We start from the raw sequence: 16,269 nt of genomic DNA on the forward strand, positions 1-16,269 counted from the left end.
GAACTTATAGTATTCTTTTACCTTGTACCGTAGTTCTGCTACAAAGCAACAAACGTCATGACATAGATCAGTGATAGCAAACCTGATTCTGATTCTGACAGCAACACCCCTCCCGTGACCCAGAAAAGGTTTACAATTACCAAGAAGCCAGGGAGCGCAGGATTCCATGATCCCGTCCTTGGCGGATTTCAGGATGGATTCCGGCAGCGGGATGGAATGCCGCACCATTGCTCCATACAGCCCGTATTCAGCCATGACACTGCTGCGGCCCCAGCATTTCTCACGTTTCCTCCACTTGGCCCTGCGATTCTGGAACCACACCTGTTGGGGGGAGCCGGGGTACGGTGAACAGGGGTTAATGCATTGACAACTCCAAGTCAAGTCAAGTCAAGTCACTTTTTATTGTCATTTCGACCATAACTGCTGGTATAGTACACAGTAAAAACGAGACAATGTTTTTCAGGACCATGGTGCTACATGAAGCAATACAAAAACTACACTGAACTACGTAAAAACAACACAAAACTACACTAGACTACAGACCTACCCAGGACTGCATAAAGTGCACAAAACAGTGCAGGCATTACAACAAATAATAAACAAGACAATAGGCACAGTAGAGGGCAGTAGGTTGGTGTCAGTCCAGGCTCTGGGCATTGAGGAGTCTGATGGCTTGGAGGAATGGGGCTTCAGCATTACTGGGAGAAGGAACACAAGAACATACAGGAGTAGGCCACACTGACAAGACCCCTCCCAACCCCCAAAACCCACCACTATCACAGATCCAGCTCATTCTTGACCCCTGTTGTCCTTAAACTAAACACTTGGCATTGGATCCAGTCCTATTCATTTGAAAAGGTAAGTGAAGTGAAAGTCACAACTCTTTATTTCACAACAAGTATGTTTTAATTAATTTTATGTATTTCAACTAAAATCATTTCTTCTGTATTATTTTATTTCATTAAATATCTACAGTGGTTTCCAGATGTCTCCAATCATTCAACACCTACACTTAGTGGCCACTTTATTAGGTACACCTGCACATCTGCTCATTAATGCAAATATCCAATCAGCCAATCATGTGGCAGCAACTCAATGCGCAAAAGCATGCGGGCATGGTCAAGAGGTTCAGTTGTTGTTCAGACGAAACATTAGAATGGGGAAGAAATGTGATCTAAGTCATTTTGACTGTGGAAGGATTGTTGGTGCCAGATAGGGTGATTTGAGTATCTCAGAAACTGCTGATCTCCTGGTATTTTCACGCACAAAAGTCTCTAGCGTTTACAAAGATTGGTGTGAAAAACAAAAGAAAAACATCCAGTGAGCAGCAGTTCTGTGGGTGAAAACACCTTGCTAATGAGGGAGGTCAGAGGAGAACAGCCAGACTGGTTCAAGCTGACAGGAAGGTGACAGTACTCAAGTTACCACACGTTACAACAGTGGTGTGCAGAATGGCATCTCTGAACACACAACACATCGAACCTTGAAGTGGATGGACTACAACAGCAGAAGATCATGAACATACACTCAGTGGCCACTTTATTAGGTACAGGAGGTTCCTGCAGGGTAGCCTGAGGTAGGGCCTCAGTTCTATCACCTGATGCCTTGTTGCACCACTCTACTTCACAAGAAGATCATGACATTGAGCTTGACAGACTAAGGATTTTCACAAAACGTTACAGCAATCCATTCTGGAAACAACCACAAGCCAACACAAAATTCCTGAAAGCGTTGAGCAACCACAATGTGCCCTCTTCTCATTACTACCATCCGGGAGGAGGGACAGAAGCCTGAAGAACTTCACTAAACACTTTAGGAACATCTTCTTCCCCTCCACCATCAGATTTCTGAACGGTCTATAAACCAATGAACACTCACTCTCTCACTAGTCCCCTTCCGCACTGTTAATTTATTGTAAGATAGTATTTTATATGTCTTGCACCATACCTCTGCCACAAAACATGTCGGTGATAATAAAACCTAATTCTAATTTGGTAAAACAAGATTTCATTACATTACATGGCACAGTAGCTGCATTAAAGGGAAAGAGGCCTTTGGTGCAAATACCATTAACAACCTTAGACGGCCCCAAAGAATTTCAAGCTTTGCATTTTGAAGCATTGTCACTGTTATAAGGTATAGATATAGCAGTCAGCTTGCACTTAACAAGTTCCAACACACGTCTATATGGTAACTTTTTTCAACCGTGGGATATTGGTGTCCCTGCCACGGGTAGTATTCATCACCTATCTTTCACTGCCCTTTAGAAAGTGGTGGTGAGGTGCCTTCCTCAACTACCACCCTCCTAATAGTGGAGCTGGCAAAAGGCAGAAAGATGTGAGGTAGTAGATGGATGACTACTGATTCGGGTGGTCTGTCCTTGGATGTTATGAAGCTGCACTTATTCAACAAGCAGAGAGATTTCCTTTGGACTCCTGATATATCCCTTGAAATGATAGAAAGGATTTGGCAATAACCACTCTCTGACCAGCTGATAATGCAGTTGCTTTGGCTAACTGCATGGTCATTGATGCTGATGATAAGACCATCAAGATCTGGTGGTTGGACTTGTTCTTTTTTGGAGATGGTACTTGCCCTGCAATTGTAGGGCATGGGTACATGTTGCCACTTTCCAGCCCAAGCCTGAATGTTACCCAGGCCTCGACTATTTGCAGGGGTGGAGTGTCCGGTCTGGGGGGTTACAAATGGAACTGGATGCTGTACAGTCTCCACTGAGCATCCTACTCCTGACCAGTGGATGAAGGGAAGGTCCAGATGAAACGGTTGAACATGGCTGGGTCTCAGACTGCCTGGGGAACCATATCCTGGGGCTGAGGTATCTGGTATCCTGTAGCTTCACGATGTTCAGAAGTTTGAAGAGTCATGGAGAGAGGTATATGCTGCCAATCAGGCACCTATTCCTACCGTAAACCTGGGTCTTTAATAGATCAGCAGATGTTCAGTGCCCTGAGAAACTCCAGCAATGGAGATGGCTGGCTTCCAACAACCCCAACGTCATTTCTTGAAGATACTTTTTTCCAATTATTGCAGCTGGGACAGCAGTTAAGGCAGTGGTACACGCCTCCTGCAGGATGCAAGGATCAGGAAAACTTCCAGAATCCCTGATAACTTCACCTGTGGGAAATTTGCCCAGCTTCAGCTCCTGGCTGGTCTCAGTTACCCGCCCCACCACCACCTGTGTGAAAAATACATCCATATTGAAGGTCGCACTGAACAATATGATAACGTTAGCATTTGAATTATGCTTTCTTAAGCAATTTACACCCCAGAGATAGAGCATAGAACAGTACAGGCCCTTTAGCCTATGATGTCGTGCTAACCATTTAACCTATCCTAAAATCAATCTAATCCTTCCCTCTCACATAGCCTATTTTTCTTTCACCTATGGGTCTTTCGAAGAGTTTCTTAAATGACCCTAATATATCTGCTTCTACCACCACTCCTGGCAGGGTGTCCCATGCACCCACCATTCTCTGCATAAAAACTTGCCTCTGACACCACCCCCCCCACTATACTTTCCTCCAATCACCTTAAAGTTATACTCTCTCATATTAGCCATTTCTGCCCTGGGAAATGGCTGTCCGTTCTATCAATGCCTCTTTTCATCTTATACACCTCTATCAAGCCAGCTCTCAACCTCCTTCACTCCAAAGAGCATGGTTATTAAGTTTGCAGGTGATACTAAAATACAGGGCATCATAGAGGGTGAAGACACATATCAAACATTACACAGAGATCTTGATCAGCTAGGTACGTGGGCCAAGGAATGGCAAATGGAGTTCAATTCAGGTAAGTGTGAGGTGTTGCAGTTTGAGACTTTTACGATGAACAGCTGAATCTTGGGAAGTGTTGTAGAACAGAGGGACCCAGGAGAACTAGTAGCCAGTTCACTGAAAGGGGTGCCTTAGGTGGACAGAGCTTGATGAAGCAACTATAACACTGGGTATAGAAGTTGGGACATTATGCTGCGGTTGCACAAGATGTTCACGAGCTTGCGCCTGGCGTACTGTATACAGATTTGGTCAGCCCGTTATCGGAAAGACATATTTAAGCTGGATAAAATGCAAAGAAGATTTACAAGAATGTTGCCAGGTTTCAGGAGCCTGGTTATAGGGCGAGGTCAGGCAGGCTTTACCACTTGGAGCATAGGACACGGAGAGGTGACTTTATCAAGCTGTATATACAGAGGCGGGTGTATGTGGGATGAGCTGGAGGAAGTGGTAGAAGCAGGGCAAATAAAATTTAAAAGTCACTGGGACAGGTACATGGATAGGAAAGTTGCAGGGCAATAAAACCTGGGCAAACGGGACTAAGCTCCAATGGGCACCTCCATCGATATGAATGAGTTGGACCGAAAGGATTATTTCCGATCTCTAGGGTCCTGAGTTCCTGTTGTCAGTTGGTAACACTAACACAGCCTCTGGCTCTGGGATCCCATCAGAATTCAAAATGAAAGGAAATAATAGTAATTAAGATTTTAAACAGGAGAAATTAATTTTCAGAGGACACATTCCCAGGGTTAGATTTAATAGCCTGGTGTGTTCATTCCTCTAGTCAGACGCCGTGAAAAATCAGCGCGGCCGACTCAGATGTTTCCGCAGATGCGCCTGACAGGGTGGCGCTGTCCTGTTAAGCCGGAGCCGACGAGGAGAGGGCGGGGGAGAGAAGGTGGGGGAAGGATGGGGATAAAAAATTGTCAAAACCATTCAAGGGCCCTTTGTAATTCATGATGGCTCGTCTTCCCATCAAAGACAGCCGCTGATGAAAAATCGCTTCTGCTGCAAAAGAGGAAGGCGAGTGGCGACCCAAGGGGCAGCCGGAGTCTGATTGAAAAATAAGTTAATTTCTGCATCAATCGATTGGACAGCTTAGCGACAGCCGCTCAAATATCACGGGAAATTAAACTAGCCTGACTCGGGGGACAGAATGCATTGACCCGTCCTAATTACAGCCGTGTAGTTATCATTTTCATCCTAACTGCTCCCACCTCGCACGCTCCCCGGGAGAGCTGCATCTTCTGATTTAACTAATTAAAATGGGAAAATTGGGTGTTAATTTTGTGGTGGAAATTTTCAGAATTACCCTGTAATGGAAATGAAATTAAATTGCTGGCAGATTGATGGCACAGGTCAAGACATAATCTTCTTCTCTTGATTGCCTGATTAAGGCTGTTATCATTTTAGAAATCACCTCGTGTCCGCGATTCCTTGATAAGTTGGTTGTGTAGAAGTGCTTGGTATAATTTATCGTCGTTGCTTGCTCGCTCTCTTCTTCCAGATCTTCCCATGGGTGGGGGTGGTAATCAGGCGGCAGTGAGAAGGGATGGTCTTGCCCCCTGTTTTGATGGTGGTGATGGGGGGGGGGGGTCTCGGTAGGTCTCAGCGCTAGATCGGGGATGTAGACCCTAACTGTGCTTTCAACAGAGAAAGCGGTGGGGGCGGCCGCGCATTACCAATGTTATTCTTTTACTTCAGATATATTATCAGCTTGGTCGATGCCGCCAGAATTAAGGGTGGATTGACTTTCAGGTCGGGGAGGGGGTGGGGGAATGTCCACGTCAGGATCTAAATGATAGCAAAGGAAATGCGGGTAGAACCCGATGTTCATGAGTAAGGTAAACCTTTGAAAGAAGTATAGTCCCATTCTACAAGGCAAGGTTTCCTTCCGTCTCTGTTGCGTTTGGGTACTGAGTCCCAGGTAGTCGTTCTCCATCTATGAGTGCCAACAAGCCCCAGTTGCTCAGCTGATTCTTCTATCCATAATACAGGGGCCACGGATATCTACAGCAACCGCCCAGTTCACAAAATCCTTATCTATCCCTCTCTTTCTTAATGCAATGGGTGCTGGTCCTCCAACAGCAGTTCACTTTTCCTTCAGATGACAGTGTGCTTACCCTCCAGTGGCAGTATGGGTTGTGTGATGGCAGCGTGCTTTCTTTCTAATGACATTGCTCTGGTCCCCCAGTAGTAATATTTTGGTCCTGCGGTGACCGTTTGTTTTGGCTTCCAGTGGAATGCTCCGATCCTCAACCAGAGTGCACTGGTATTCCACTGGCAGAGGAATGACCTCCAGAGTCATGTGCAGAGTACCAATGGCACTTTGCTGGTCTTCTGATGGCAATGCACTAGTCCCATCGTAGGGCAGTCTGGGTGCCAATACCGAAGATCAAAGCCCACAGGTCAATTCGAAGTCAGAAGTCAAAGCCCGATGGCTGGAGACTGGCGGCCCAGGCAGCTGTCTAGGGGCTGGAGGACGACATCTGTGTGTGGGCGGGCGGGAGTGAAGAAGGAGCTCGTTTTTGCTGTTGTTGCTTGTTGTGTTGTTCTACCAAGCATTGTGGGCACGCTATTTTGGCACCAGAATGTGCGGCAACACTTGGGGGCTGCTTCCAGCACACCCCTAGATTGTGCTGGTTAATGCAAATGATGCAATTCACTGAGTGCTTTGACGCATTTGAGATAAGTAAACTGTATCTGAATGCTAACATTGCATTTGCCTTCCTTACTATGGACTCAACCTGCGAGTTAACCCTTAGGGAATCTTGCATGAGAACTCCCAAGTCCCTTTGCACCTGTAAAATCTGAACTCACTCCCATTTTAGAAAATAGTCAATGCCAAATGGTGGATGTGCTGTGTAGATGGTGGAACGTGTGGCAACACCTTTTGTCTGCTTCCAGCACATTCTTGGGTCATGTTGGTTGTTAACGCAAATTACACACTTCACTGTATATTTTGATGTACATGTGATGAATAATTAATCCGAATCTGTGGAATCCATTACCTCCCTCATTCACCACATCAGAACAGATGTGGTGAATGAGGGATGGGGTGGAATTGAGTTGCTTGAGTCTCGGTCAATCAGCACTTCACAAGAAAATTGACAGTTAATCTAAAACCCTTGGGAATGGGAAGATGATATATTGGTATCCTGTGGGTTAGAGCAAATATATTTGGAGATAATTTCTCCAAGGAAATAACCTTATCATGGTGCAGAGATCTGTGAGTTCTTGAAATCCCAACGATCATGTCAGGATTGGGAAAGTACTGTAACGGAGGGGAGAAGTGTCTATATTCATAGGCAATGCTATGGCAGAGAGATGTTGTGAACTTGAGAGGCCAGGTCATCCTGGTCACCTTAGGTTAACTTTCACCCCAGCAGCATCCTATGGAAGGGTCACAAGTAATGGTCTGGGAACATGGGAGGTGACTTGATAAAGAGTACAGAATGATTAGAAGCATAGGTCGAGTGACACACAGAGACCTTTTCCCGGGGCGGAAATGACTAATATGAGGGGACATCATTTTATGGTGATTGGAGGAGAGGACAGGAAGGACGTCAGAGATACAGTAAGTTTTACACAGAGTGCTGAGTTTGGAAACACACTGTTGGGGGTGATGGTAGAGGCTGATACATCAGGGACATTTAAAGGACTCTTAGAAAGGTAGATGGCTGAATGAAAACTGGAGGGATATGTGGGAGGGAAGGGTTAGATCAATCTTAGAGTAGGTTAAAAGGTCAGCACAACATCGTGAGCTAAAGGCTTTGTACAGAGCTGTAATGCTCTATGTTGTACATCCTGTGTAGGCAGTAAAAGATGATAATGTTTGGGATGAAATGTTGTCACCTGTGACTTGGCCAGCTGCTAACTTTGCACCACTCTACTAATTTCCTTCATCATATCCCACACCAATATTAGTGGCCCAGATTGTGGAATGTCTCTTTAAACAAGGTCCACTTCAACAGAGATCCCTTTCTTACGAGACTCTAACATGGCATGGTTCTTCCTTTTCCTCTCTCAGGAGGCTCAGTAGACAAGGTTTCAACTTAGGAGATTGAGAGTATCACATCCTTACATTAAATATGACAACTGATCCCAGGAAATGCTCCATAAAGCATCAAGATCCAAAATAAATCACCAAATAAATAAACTGCAATCTTTGCACAGGTCACTGGATGAGCTCTCGGTAGATGAGATTATTGCTTTATTACTTTACAAGGACATTGATAAAGAAGAAATACTTGCATTTCTGTAGTGCCTTTTACATCACTTTCACAACATCCCAAAGCACGTTACAGGCAAGTAATCACTTTTGCAATCTACTCACAATTTTCACACAGCCAATTCGCATTAACACAATGATAGATCGTCTGATTTCGGTATGGTTAGATGAGGGTTAAAGACACCGACTAGACAATATTGCGGTACAACCTACAATGCCCATCTGTGAGAGGAGACAGGGGCAGGGACTCAAACCAATGATTTGACTCCGACGATGACTCTGCAGTAGAGCTGAGGCTAATGCAACATAGCACATACAATATAGGTCCTTCAGCCCACAATGTTGTGCCAACCTTTCAAACTTTAAGTTCAATCTAATATTTTCCTCCCATATAGCCCTCCATTTTTCTTTCATTCTTCTGCCTTTCTAAGAGTCTCTTACACGAGGAATTCTGCAGATGCTGGAAATTCAAGCAACACACATCAAAGTTGCTGATGAACGCAGCAGGCCAGGCAGAATCTCTAGGAAGAGGTACAGTCGACGTTTCAGGCCGAGACCCTTCATTAGGACTAACTGAAGAAAGAGCTAGCTATGAGTCTCTTAAATGTCTGTGATGTACCTGACTCTTCCACCACTCCCACCAGTGTATTCCATGCACTAATCACTGTGTAAAAAACTTACCTCTGACATCCCCCCCCCATACTTTCCTCTAATCATCTCAAAACAGGGGTTCTCAACCCTTTTTTATGCCATGAACCAATACCAGTAAGGAAGGGGTTTGTGAACCCCAGGTTGGGAACTTCTGCCTGGAAGGTATGCCCTCTCTTCTCAGCCATTACTGCCCTGGGAATAGGGCACTGGCTGTACATGTCATCTATGCCTCTTACCATCTTATACCGCTCTATCAAAATACCCTCACCCTCCTTTGTTCCAAAGAGAAGAGCCCTAGCTCACTCAACCTTTCCTCATAAGACACACTCTCTAATCCAGCATCCTGGTAAATCTCCTCTGCACCCTCTCTAAAGCTTCCACATCATTTCTATAATGAGGCGACCAGAACTGCACAATACTCCAACTGTGGTCTGTGACGGGGTCCTGAATTACCCCTATGAACTGTGCTCGGTTACCCCTATGAACTGTGCTTTTGAAAAAAGAGAGCGAGGTGCCCAACACAAACACCCTGCTAAAAAGAGAGCTATTTAACACTGACATCTTGTTTTTAAGAGAGAGAGAGAGAGAGAGAGAGAGACGAAGACTGCTCACAGTTTGTTTATACTTTCTACAGGGACATTGCCTGTTTGTACGTTCTTACAGACAGAGAAGGGAGGAGCTGTTTGAGTAACAGTTGGTATTCAGCACGGGGAGATAAATAGAAGGTCAAATGATAGACCTGAGACACATGGTTTAGGACACTAAATGAGCGTTGTGCCCACAGAAAAAGTGGGTTTTGGAGGATCGATTAGGCAGATCGATCAGTGGCTCTCGCAGTGTGAACAGGGCATGACCGGTGGGGAGTTATTTTTGTGTTCAACCCTCGCCTGGGTTGATAGGTCCACCACAGAAGAAGTCGGTGACTTCTAAAGGATTTCGGAGGACAACGGGAAGATCGATGGCATCAGCTCACCTGATGACTCAAATCTCTCTCTCCATCACTACTCAACTCAATACCATGAACTGAACTGAACTCAGCATCATAAGACTGTATCTATTTACCCCCAGACTTGAAGCTTGGTTTTCATATATTTCCACACACACACACAAAGGCCTACACTGCACACACCTTCTTAACCACCCTATCAACCTGAACAGCAGCTTTAGATCTATAGATGTGGACCATAATGGTGGAAGCAAGTCGCCAGAGCCTTTGTCAATCGACTGTCGGTCTGAAATTGGTTGTAAATATAAGAATTCTAGGGGAAAGAAGCCCCCGTTGCTGCAGCCCTCCTTCAGTACTGTAAAGGGTCAGCAGACCAGATATTTATGCTCAGATCTCCAGAACAGCTCCCTGGATTGGCCTTAACCCTGTAACCTTCTGTCTCAGAGGTAACAACATTGCAACAGGCAATTTCACTCAGTCACACCCTCCCTAAATCAGGCTTCATCTCAGGGAACTGTGAGACTGAGGCAGCAGAGAGAAGTGTGGGGAATGGTGAAGGCAGGGATCTGGACTGGTAATTCACCCTGAACTGGCAAATTTGTTGTTCATTTCCCCCATTCTGAAGAAGCAGTGTTCCAGACCTCTGCACACATGTCCTTCAATACCAGGCAGTATAGCAAAGGCTGGAGAAGGATTAGCAGAACACAAAGAGTCTCACTGATCTTTGTTTTTCACATTACGACACACAAAATACTGGAGGAAATCAGCAGGTCAGGCAGCATCAATGAAGGGGAATAAATAGTCGACATTTTGGGCTGGAGATTCTTCATCAGGACTGGACATTAATCATGATGTGTTTTTCAATGTTTTTTATAATCATCCACATGAATGCAGCAAAGAGCAGAATTGAAGGTAAGTGTTGGTGCAGATGGGAATCAGTGTCAATAAATAGGTAATAAAGTTGATGGTAATCTGACCCTCCTAATGGTTCAGTAAGTTTGAGTAAAGAAACCACTTGCTGTATTATTGATAAACACAGGCTGTAATACTCAACCACACACAAACATACACAGATAGACAGATACACACATACAGTAAAGTCAGGGGCAATTCCTTAGCTTGGCCAAGAGCGGTGGAGAAATATCAATGACTTCTGCACTGCAGGCATAGACAGTGGAAAGTGGACGACTGTGGAGGCCAAGTTATTGGGTGTACTTAAGGCAGAGGTTGATAGATTCTTCATTAGTCAGGGCATGAAGGGTTACGGGGATACGGGGAAGAGGCAGAAGATTGGGGCTGAGAGGGAAATGGATCAGTCATGATGAAATGGAGGAAAAGACTCTACGGGCCAAAATGGCCTTATTCTACTCCTATATCTTATGGTATTATGGTCAGAGTAAACAGATCCATTCCTGAGATCGGACGCCAGGGCCTTGCTGAAGGAGCACCCTGCCTGAATGTGGGGAAAGGGGAAAGGGGAACAGAAAAGGCTCCTGAGTTTGAACAGATTGACAATACCCTATTATGTGCCAGCTTTTAAAGAATGACACACCAGATTAGGGTAAAACAGCATTAGCAATACAATCACAGTTTGTGGTACTGTATTTGATTATCTAATCAGAGTTGAATCCAGTCCAAGAGTTGAATTCACTCAGTGTACCTTGGGCCATCCTTGATTGGCCAAGTTCTGAGGGTGATATAGTAACACAACGCTTCACAGCGCTGGCTGTAAGATTGGGTTCAATTCCCACCGCTGCCTGTACGTTCTCCCCGTGACCGCATGAGTTACCTCCGGGTGCTTCAGTTTCCTCAGACAGTCCAAAGACGTAGGAGTAAGTTGTAGGCATGCTATGTAGGTGCTGGAAGTGTGGTGACACTTGTGGTTGTCCCCAGTACATTTCAGACGATGCAAACACTGTATGTTTTGATGTACATGTGACAAATAAAGATTATCTTTTCCCTCTGGCTCTCCGAGCAGGTCAATGTGATTCCACCCTGTCCCCCAGACATTTGAATTCCACTTTATCACCCGCACTGGTGCATTACATCCCCTGTGGACTTGTGGTCCCCTGAAGATCTGCAGCCACTTTCTTGACTCACACCGTGTTGTGTCTACTGTTACCTCACCCCCAGCTCACCCTCAAACCCACTCTGGCTCCCGGTTAAGTGACACCCCGGTGTTAATAATCCTCACCTTCATTTTCAAACCCTTTCACAGTCTCGCCCCTCTGCCTCACAGATACCTGAAACACTGGTGTCGGGAGCATTACCAGACCGAATTAACTGCACTGCTGGCAGAAATATTCCAGGGTCGTGGAGTTGTACTGCAGAGACAGGCCATTCGGCCGACAATGGCTGTGCTGACCTTCCAGTCCATGTACACCAAACCCACTTGCCCCACATTAGAACTGTTTAGCCTTGTTTATTTAAGTGTCCAAGTGCCTCTTAAACTTTGTAATTGTAACTGATTCCACTGGCTCCCCTGGCAGTGAGTTCCAGATAGCAACCACTCTCTGTGTAAAAACTTACCCTCAGACCCTCTTTAAAACTCCTCCCTCTCACCTTAACACATGCCCTCTTGTTTTTGAAACTCCCACGACAAGAAAAAACAATTTTGACCTCTATGTCTCCCATAATCTTATATCGATCACTCTGGTCACTCCTCAGTCCCCGATGTTTCCTGACCTTCAGAGTGTCTTCCCTGAACTTTCCGTGGGCCTCCTTTAAGAGCTTCCTGAAGGCCCACCTCTGAACACCTGCCCCAAAGCCGCTTTATTGTTTAATGACGCCCCCTGCCCTGTGGAATCCCCTGTTGTTTTAAAGCTGCAGTGTAAGTTATTGTTGTATTTCATAAGACTATAAGACATAGGAGCAGATTCAGGCCATTTGGCCCATCAAGTCTGTGCCACCATTCAATCACGGCTGATTTATTATCGCTGTCAGCTCCATTCTCCTGTCTTCTCCCTGTAATCTTTGACGCCCTGACCAATCAAGAAATAATCAACCTCTGTTTTAAATATACCCAATGACTTGGCCTCCGTTACTATCTGTGGCAATGAATTTCACAGATTCACCACCCTCCAGCTAAAGAAATTCCTCCTCATCTCTATTCCAAAGGGATGTCCCTCTATTCTGATGTTGTGCCCTCTTGTCCTAGACTCCCCCACCATAGGAAACATCCTCTCCAGATCAAATCTATCTAGGCTTTTCAATGTTCGATTGGTAGACGGCGAGCTCAGATCCCTCCCTCGTTCTTCTGAACTTCAGCGAGTGCATGCCCGAGCAATCAAATACTGATTATACATTAACCCTTTTGTTCCTGGAATCATTCTTGTGAACTTCCTCTGGATCAGTTTTTAAAAGTACCAGTAATCTGCTTGCCTGAATTGAAAGGACAAAGTTTCAAAGTTTGTGTAACCTTAAAGGGAAAGAGAGTCCAAAGCTCTGACAGCTATTAAATTACTGTTACATTACAGAAATGCAGCAACCAATCGACACACAGCAAGATGCCACAGACAGAACATGGGTGGAAGCCAGATATTATGCCATTATTTGTGCAGACGGCTGAAGAATAAACATTAATCATTCAGAACTCTTGACTTCCACCACAAGATATGTTACCTCCACCGGAGATGGCTGTTGGGACTTCAGACTGACAGCCCACCTGACAATCTCCCCTGATTTGAATCAGAGTTCTACCGAACATAGGCAGGGCTTTCAGTCCAACCAGAATGTCTATCCAATCCAGTGCCATTTTCCTGCATTCGGCCTAGAACCATTCACCAGTATTCCCTCGATGGCCATGATTGCATGTTTTGACAAGAACCACCTCAGATCTTTTGTGAAATCCTGTTAAGGTTTTTGCTCTGTCATCCAAGCAGATAGTTTTTCCTCATACATACCAGCCTTTTAGACACGTAATCTTCTTCCTTGCTCCCTTCTTCCCCTGCCTCCTTCTTCCCAAACCCCCATTACCTTTAACGTCTAGGTATTTAGAAATGTTTTATTTTCCCTCAGGTTGCGTGAGACTAGGACTATAGAACTAGAGCATTAGGCTCAGGGTGAAAGGTGAATATTTAAGGGGAATCTGAGAGGGATCTTCTTCACTCAGAGTGTGGTGTGAATGTGAAACAGGCAGCCAGTGAATGTGATAGATGTGGGTTCAATTGTAACATTAAAGAGGAATTTGGATAAGTAGATGGATGAGAGAGTTGGAAGGATGTGATCCGGGTACAGGTAGAAGAGGCTAGGCAGAAAACCAAGGCGGCATGAATTAGATGGGCTGAAGAGCCTGTTTCTGTGCTCTAGTGCTCTATGACTTGATGGCCCTATCACTCTAAATGTTGTCCTTAACTGGATTCAATTTGTCTGACCATTTCACAGTAAGCACTTCTGCCTCATTCCCACTCAGTGTTTGGGTTTAGATCAGATTCAGATTTATTTATTACAGGTATGTCAAAACATACAGTAAAATGTGTCATTTGTGTTAACCAACAACACACCCAAGGATGAGCTGGGGGCAGCCCACAGGTGTCACCACACATTCCGGTGCCCACAATGCTCAGAAAAAAAACACAGAGCACAACAAAAGAGAACATACCAAGGAATCAACAGTGAAATGAGCCTTGCTGCTCTTTAACACACACACACACACACACACACACACACAGACACACACACACACACACACACACACACACACACACACACACACAGACCTCACAAAGACCTCTAACCCCAGGACAGGCCCTCTTCTTTGGCCTGCAGACCACCCTGGAATTTCCATCAAAGGAGGAAGTCTCCAGGATTGTTTCCTGTCCTTCCTTGCTTTCTGAGATCAGCCATTTGAACCTCCCAAATATTCAGTGCAGTACAAGACCCAAACTGGCCACTTAAACTTTTCATCAGACATGTCTTTCCATACAATCTCCCTGTAAATTCTTATTTGGTGGAGGCTCCGCACCCCCCACCCTTTGTAACCAGTTTTCATTTCAGCACCATTGAGAGCGTTCTGATCAGCTACATCACCATCTGGTACGGGAATTGCAAGGTATCTGACCACAAGTCCACACAAACAATGGCAGGCACTGCTGAGAGGATTATTAGGGTGTCTCTCACACCCATCGGAGATATTTATCAGGAGCACTATGTATGGAGAGCCCTTAGCATTGTCAATGAACCCTCCCATCAGTTAAACGGTCTATTTCACCGCCCACCACAGGCAGGAGGTAACATAGCATTAGGACAAGAACTGTTAGGGTTGGAAACAGCTTTCCCCCAGGCCGTGAGGCTACTGACCCCTCTGATACCACCCAGGACTCATCATGTATGAAGCACCAGTAGCATTATACTGTTTACTTTTTAACGTGGGTCATAAAACCACTTTATTATTTGCTAAATTATTTGTGGTAATTTCTTTTGCTTCTGGTAAGATGGTGGTGTGTTCGGACACAGCGGCTTCCCAGGGGCCAGCCAAAGGTGTTTTTCTCTTTGTTAAATGTCTTTTTTAAGATCACAAGACAATGCTGGACTCCAAGGACTTCGGGTGCTGCAGCTCTACCTCATCAGTGAGCCGCTTGGTGGTGGAAGTGCTGGACTGGGTGCAGACCACGTTGCTACAGGAAGGCATCGAAGGCTAGTGCGTGAAGGCAGCGTGCATTGTCTTCGACATTTCTCTTGTGATTACAAGACCTATTGAACATTGATAATGTAAGATGCCGCAGGCATGTTTTCCTTGTTTGGTGGTGCGACTGACGGCGAGGGAGCTGCATAGCCTTGGTTGTAGTGAGGACTAAGCCTCAAGTCACGGCTTGCCTGCTGTTCTAAACCAGGAAAGGAGACCCCAGAGGCAGTGTAGCATGGTATCTATGCTCCCATTGGGACTGGCCTCGCCTGTCAGTGCTGCCCTCTAGTGTTTGATTGGTGAAATGACAGGCTGGATTGTGTGCATCTGCATGCTGCCAGGAACTGTACCATCAATTTGCAGGGCATGTCGCTCAGAGACTTGGGCTATATATATGGTTATTTTGCATGTTTTCTTGCTCGCTATTTTGAATGTGCTGTGTTTCTTTTGCATCTTGGCCCCAGAGGAACGCTGTTTCATTCAGCTGCATTCATGTGTAGTTGAATGATAATTAAACTTGATTTTGATTTGATGTGATGTGCTTGAGTTATATGTACTGTGTTGTGCATTTTGGTCCGGAGAAACGCTGGTTCGTTTGGCAGTATACGTGTGTATGCTTGAATGACAATAAGCTGTACTTGAGATTGAACTTACAGTGTATTCCAACAGTTGGCTTATAGCCTGGGAACAAAATGCTCTTGGTTCTATTCAGTGAAGCCCCAATATCCCTCTTCCGTTTGCACATGGGTTTCCCCAAATCAAAATTGCACCATTCTTCAAAATTATCCATTGACTATAAAGTTCCTAGTACAGTCTGTGACTAGGTTCCTTAAGATAGTCATAGCCGGGGGAGATAGTGAGGATAAGCTCCCACTATCTATTAAGTGCTCCCAATGGTGTGCACCTCAAACAGCCTCTGACAACCAAGTCCAGCTCCTGGCTTTCACATGTGGCTTAGGTAATAAACTCGGTGGAACCGTTTCAATTGACAGGAGAAGGGGCGAAGGTGGGTTACTGGCACCTTAAA

The 16,269-nt window shown here is 45.2% G+C and overlaps 1 protein-coding gene across 1 annotated transcript in view; it reads right to left on the reverse strand.

The window, feature by feature from the left end:
- The window catches only part of vsx2 (visual system homeobox 2), a 66,769-nt gene that overhangs the window by 7,378 nt on the left and 43,122 nt on the right, over window positions 1–16,269 (reverse strand). The window contains exon 4 of the mRNA XM_063066835.1: window positions 141–321. Within this exon, the coding sequence (XP_062922905.1) occupies window positions 141–321 (181 nt within the window). The remainder of the gene's footprint in view (window positions 1–140; window positions 322–16,269) is intronic.

This window comes from Mobula hypostoma, chromosome 1 (genome assembly GCF_963921235.1).
Source record: "Mobula hypostoma chromosome 1, sMobHyp1.1, whole genome shotgun sequence".
NCBI classification, from domain to species: domain Eukaryota; kingdom Metazoa; phylum Chordata; class Chondrichthyes; order Myliobatiformes; family Myliobatidae; genus Mobula; species Mobula hypostoma.